This window comes from Ursus maritimus, unplaced genomic scaffold (genome assembly GCF_017311325.1).
Source record: "Ursus maritimus isolate PB19 unplaced genomic scaffold, ASM1731132v1 scaffold_161, whole genome shotgun sequence".
Taxonomy (NCBI): domain Eukaryota; kingdom Metazoa; phylum Chordata; class Mammalia; order Carnivora; family Ursidae; genus Ursus; species Ursus maritimus.
Genome location: NW_024424020.1, coordinates 36,007 through 42,244, shown reverse-complemented (window position 1 = coordinate 42,244; position 6,238 = coordinate 36,007). Strand labels below are relative to the sequence as shown.

General features: G+C 55.6%; 1 protein-coding gene across 1 annotated transcript; it reads left to right on the top strand.

Annotated features, from left to right (window-relative positions):
* Nucleotides 1-2,440: 2,440 nt before the first annotated feature.
* Nucleotides 2,441-6,232, top strand: LOC103660164 (pyruvate dehydrogenase phosphatase regulatory subunit, mitochondrial-like; the record flags this gene model as incomplete). The annotated part of the gene is made up of 3 exons (XM_040631336.1): nt 2,441-2,751; nt 3,926-4,059; nt 6,131-6,232. Coding segments are annotated over exons 1-3 (460 nt in total), but the record flags the coding sequence as incomplete, so codon positions are not given.
* Between the last annotated feature and the right edge of the window lie 6 nt (nt 6,233-6,238).

Sequence of the window (6,238 nt, the reverse complement as noted above, 5' to 3'; positions counted from 1 at the left end):
AAGAGCTGCATCTCCACGGAGACCGAAGTGAGAGCGTACTGGCGAGGGGCCTGGTGCTTAACTTTGGAAAGGATGTTCTGGAGGGCAAGGTGGAGAGATCTGGAGGGGAGGACAGCAGAGACGGGGAGGGGGGACAGAAATCGGTCCTGTGGGGACGAGGTTGCAGGAAGAAGCTTCTGACCATTGGACAGGGACCGAGGGTGTGAGGCCTGGTGACGACCGCGAGGTGGCTGAGTAATCAGCCCTGCTTGGATGGGATTTGTCTTGGGACGCGGTGTAGGACTGCTCGGTCTGCGTTCTGAGATCCTGTGTGATGGACGGGCACCCACACCTTGGCCTTGGACGAGTTGGGCTATTTGGGGCCTGCCGTGGGTCCCGGGCTGGTAGTGGCACGCTGCCGGGTGTACCGTCTGCTGGGGCTGTCCTCTGAAGTCCCCCCTCTCCCCACGCTCGGTGACCCTGCCGTCTCCCGGCAAGTCTGTGTGCGGTTTCCTGAACGTCGAACAGGCCTCTGCTTTGCCGGGAGAGTAATTCTCCCTGGTGGCCCGATCCCATACCCTTTCCCTTCTCTGCCTTATGATGGTGGTTGTCTCATAGACACGTGTGCTTGGTCACAGCCTGTGACACCCGAGGGTGCGGGATAAGCCCACCTGGACTAACCCGCCCCTGTTTCCGGGAAGAGGCCTGCTGGACCTTGAGTCTCCCTCTCCAGCCCGTGGCCTGTGCAGACACGGGGCACGCCGTCCCTCACTGCGGCTTTGGGTCCTCTCTCTCTCTTCTCTTTCAGGATCTCATTCTTTGTCACCACCTGTCCTTCCGGACCCACCTCTTTCCCGGCCCTTCCTGCCACCAGTGAAACAGTCTCCACGGCCCACGCCTTTATAGACGGAGAACCCTGCTCTGTCCCCTGTTCTTTTCTTGCTGCTGGCTGGTTTTCCTGCTCCCTTCAGAGCAGAATGTGAAGGAGCAGTCTGCATTCCCTCATCTCCTCGCTTGGAGCTTGCTCTGGTCCAGATTTCATCCCGAGCACTCCCCTGGGAATGTTCTTTTTGGGGACACCAAGGCCTCTGTTGTCAAGTCCCAGCGGACCCTTCACCGTCCTGCTGCACCCCCGGGCACCCTCTGTAGTGAACCGCTTCTTGAAACCCTTTCCTCTCTTGGCTTCTGTGACAGCGATGCCTGGTTCTCTTTCTGCCTCGCCACGGCTCCTTCTCTGTTTCTTGAACCACTTCCGTTTGTCTGGATGCTCTGTCAGTCTGCCCAGCACTCTGTCCTCTGTCCAGGACTTTCTTTCTCTTCCCAAGCTGTACCTGCTGGGGAGCCTCAGGGTTCTTCTTGTTCCTCAGCACGCCGGCTCCCCAGGTACCCCGTGTGTTCCCCTAGCTTCAGGCCTGGATGTCTCGCTGCTGCTTGGCCTTTTCCCATGGGTGCCCGCTAGGCGTCTCGCACCTAACCCCTCAGAGTGGAATGTTTGCTTGTCTGCGCACCCGCGTCTGTGCCCCTTCGCAGCCTCGCTCTCACTCACTCTCCTTCCAGAGCCGCCTCCCTCCCCATCCCTAGCCCTTCACACTGTAGCTTAACCCAGAAACTCTGCCATCATTCTTATTTCTCCCCTTGCCCCATTTTAACATCCCGTTTGTTGGCAAGTAAGTTCTGTCCTTTCACCTCCAGAACAATCCTGTCGTGGGTCTGACTCCACTGCCACCATCCTGGTCTAAGCCCCCATGCCCTCCCTCTAGGACTATGCTGTAGCTTCCTAGCCCTGTTTTTCCCCTCGTCCTCCAGTCCACTCCCTGCCGTGGAGCCTGACTGATCTTGGAAAAGCATTATCAGATCATTTCATTCCCTGCTTTAGTATTTTCCTTTGCCCTCGGAGCGGAATCCCAGCTCATCACGATGGCATCCGCGCGCTGTGTGTCATTGCTTTCTGCCTGCCTCTCCAGCCTCGTCTTGGGTCCTCTCCGCCTCACTCATCGTGCTGTGGGCACACTGGCCTCCCTTCTGTGCTCGGACTGCTCAAGGTCTGCCTCCCCTCAGGGCCCTTGCATGTGCTTGTGCCTCTGTCTGGAAGACGCATCCAGCTGATTCCTGGTCACCATTGGGTCTCTTTTCCAATGTCACCTTCTTCCTGACCATCCTATTTTACATATGCCTTCAGTTATGCCAGCACATTGGCCTTGTTCCTTGTTTTATCTGTGTATGGGCCGCCCCCACCAGAGGCACCCTCGCACACACTCAAACCCCACTCACTCTCTGTGTCTCTAATGAAAGTTGCATAAAGGCAAGGACCTCCTCCTTGCTGTCCCCTGCTGTCTCTGTAGCTGGCAAGGTGTCTGGAACTGCGCAGGGCCTCAGACGTTGGCCGAAAGCACGATTAGCGTTCGTTGTTGCCTCCTCTCCCTCTCTCAGTAATCCTGTGCACTGGGTGCAGTGGGATGAAGTCTGCTTGCTTTCTCTGTCCAGTGTGAATGTCGGGGATCTCCGCCTAGCCGAGTGAGAGGACACCTCCGAGCTGCTGACAGACGTGATGTTTTACCGGCTGCTGTCGGTGGCCCGAAGACAGAGGACCGGCCGAGGATGGCAGAACTGGTCGTCGGGGAGGAGCAGCGCGTCGGCTGCCGAGGCGCATTCTGTCGCCCTGCCGGCCCAGGCGCAGGTGGTCATCTGTGGTGGTGGAATCATGGGCACATCCGTGGCCTATCACCTCTCCAAGATGGGGTGGAAGGATATTGTTCTTTTGGAGCAGGGCAGGTAAGGACCAGACGGCACACGGCTTGGGGCTGCGTTGCACCCACTGTGTGGGCTCCCCCTCATCCCCTCTCCTCCCGGTAATATCGTCCCGCCAGTAGCTACCCTGACTGGCACTAAGTAGCAGGAGAACCACAGAAAAGGCAACATCTTCTGTACGCAGTTTCACGATGCGCACTGCCCGTGTTTTCTGGCTCGGAGAGAGGTGGCCGACTCCAGCGCACCGAGTCTCTAGAGAGGGTGCGTTTCATTTCGGGGTCACGGCACACCTCACCATCTTGTCCTCTTCGTTGTAGTGGCAACATCAGCCCTGTGGCTCAAGGGCTTCCTCTGGGAGCCGAGATGAAATTGGCTACACCCTTCCTGCCTGATCTGTTTCTTTTCTTCATTGAACTCACGTACTTGAGAGCAGTGGTAGATTTCTAGAACAAACGTGAAGGTAGTGCAGCGGTCCCCTATGCCTCACACCTGTGTGCACCTAGGAGGAACACCTTAGGTTGGGATCGCCGTTAAACGTAATGGATCCGTGTGGATACCTGCCACTAGCTGAAGCTCATGCTTTGTTCAAGTTGTTTCACTTTTCCCCTAATGTCCCTTTTCTGTTCTATTGCCTACCAGAAATTGGATGACCTTTAACACGTCTGTTGTATTTATTTCTGAAGAGGCAATACATTTACACAATTCAGATTGAAAATTGTAAAAGAGTGTACAGGGAAAAGTCTGCCTCCCACCCCTGACTTCTAGCTGGAAGTTTCCCTCGCTGGAGGCAAGTTAAGTTCCTTGTGTATCGTTCCAGATACTCCCCACGTATATGAGCCAATCTGTATCGGTCAGTTTGTATGTGTGTACCTGGGTATTCGTTCATTATTTTTTTCTCTCTTTTTTTATACAAGTTAGTAGCGTATCTTAAACAGTGTCCCTCCCCTTGCTTTCTTCATTAGGATTGTCCCATATTGTTGCGTAAAATTTGCTTTCTCTCGTTCCTTTTTTTATGGCTGTGTAGAGTATCCCATCGTAGAGGGGCACTCCAGACCGTTCAGTCCCGCTCTTGTCGGTGAATATGTAGGTTGCTTCCAATCTTTTGATATGCCAGACGATGCCGTCATGAGGATCTTTGAACTAGTTGCCCTCACAGACGTCGAAGTCTACCTAATAGCACTTTGGATGCATCCCGCAGGCTGGCTGCTGGCTCTACGAGGTTCTGTGCCGGCATCCTGAGCACCGCCAGGCACTTGACCATTGAGCAGAAGATGGCGGACTATTCCAACAAACTCTACCACCAGTTAGAGCAAGAAACGGGGATCCAGACAGGTAAGCAGGTAATTTGCCGTTTCCTGGTCTGCCTGTGCCCCAGACTCTGGTGCTCCGTACCGTGTGCAGCCCGACGCTACGTCGGCCTGCGGATTTGGTAGTCAGGGCTTGAGTCTCAGTCTGGGCTCTGCCACTCGCCAGGGTCTTACCTTGGGCAAGGCTGTCAGCGTGCTGGGCTCTCTCCCTTTTCCCCACCCAGCAGTCGAGGGGATTCCGACCTTACCCCAGATCCTTTCCAGAGCCTGTCACTCTCAGGGTAGGAAAGTCTTCCTGGGCCATTTCCTCTTATCTCCCTCACTGAAGTCTAGTAAGTGGCCACACCTGGCTCCTGAATGAAGAAGCAGAGGACGTACTTCAGTTTAGGTGCTTGATGGTGAAATTGTGGTTGACCCGCTGCATTTCACCAGTTGCTCTGAAGGCCGTTTCTGACTAAAAAGCTTAAACGTAGGTTACCCCTTATGTGTGTCAGCAAGGGAAGAGAACCCGGGGAATCGTGAGCTGAGTGCGACCGGAGCAAGTAGAAGGGGAGGCCGAGCCACGGGCTGGTCCCGCACGACCACAGGTTAGAAGCGTGTCTGTCAGCATGTCGTCAGCTGACGGATCAGCCGGAAGCCCAGGGTGAGCCTCGCGTCGTGGCTGAAGAAACCGTCTGGTGGCCACGGGAATCATCCTGTGGGGAGTAGCGGGGCCTAGGGGGAGTAGCGGGGCCTAGGGATGAAATTCATCCGTAGGACGCGGGCATCCGTCAGGGTTGCTCTTCTGAAGACCTGCATAATTCAGATCACAGATAATTCCAGACTAATCCTGACAGGGTTGGTAGCTTGCTCTGTTCGCCAGCTGAGCGGCCCTGCTGGGGGGATCACAGCGTAAGCACAGCGGATGGTTTCCTTTGCTGGCCGACTCAGCCCTTATGTGACCCGTGACACAGTTTTCGTTGGGAAGGTGAGATTTGAATTATTAGAAATTTTGATGACAGACTAAGGTTTTATAGCATTTCCCTTTCGCAGGATTCCTACTCTGGTGAAGTGTCACCTTGTCTGTAAATCCTAGAGCAAGACTGAACGTCTGGGCACTAGGATTGGGTAGATGTGTGAGTGGAGAGAGGAGGTGCCAGGAGAGGAGCTAGAGGAGGGAAGGAAGAGGCCGCCTGCCCTCGAGCACGTTCGCGGGGGTCCCGGGCTGGCCTCGCCCTGGTCCCCGCCCAGGAGCTGCGCCTGACTCCCCCACGGTGTTCTCAGACTTGGCCAGGCTTCCTTTTGAGAGGCGAGGACTCTGAGGGAAGACAGTAAGAAGAGTTCCTGCTGCCTCACCGCTGCCTCCCCACCTCTGGCTTTCGTTAGGGAGGATGCCTGCTACGTGCGGGCAGGCGGGAGCGAGTCCCTTTTGGTTGGATTTAATTTGATGGCAACGGGTCCTCGAATCGGGTGGTAAGCAGAGTTTGAGTCAGAAGATGGTCCACCTAAGGGGCCCCGAGCTGGAACTGCTGACTTCCGGTCCCCTGGTTCGGTCCCTAGTGCTTTGCCGAGCCCTGCATTGCTTACCTGCTTGGATGCTAGAGGAACCCGGGTCATAGGCCTCTTTTCTGTAAGGTAAGTTCGTCTCACTTGAGTTCTGGGGCACCACCTGGAACCCATTTTTGGGCCTGGTGTCTCCTCGATGCTTGCAGGGCCGTGAGGAAGTCAGGCAAGGGAGGGTCCGGGGATTACCCTCAGTCTGTCACCCCCATTGCAGTCCAGCCGTGGGGCCGTGAAAAGGGGACGAGGGGTCCCCCGAGGGGAGAATTCTGGTACCGGCAGGACACGTAGGTGCCAGTCAGCGGACTGCTTTTGAGACGTTAAATGAGGACACGTGACCTACGTACAACCTGGATTTCCTGACACTACACGCTAATCCTCAGAAGATCTGCATTTTCGTGAGGTGTCTGCTTTTGACCAGGGCCCATTTGGCTCTTCTGAGAAAGCCTCTTCCACGAGCTCTTCTGCGAGGAGAGGGTGTCCAGAAGCGTAAGGAGTGGAAGTGTGTGAATTCCCCAGAGCTGAGGCCGGTGTTTGGGTTTGTTTTTATGGCTCAGAGCCCCTGCTGAGTTCCCTCCTGCGGCGCATGCCAGACCTGGAGACTCTGGAGATCCTGAAGTTGGTGAACTGCCCTGAGACCTTCATCCCTGACATGAGGTGCATCA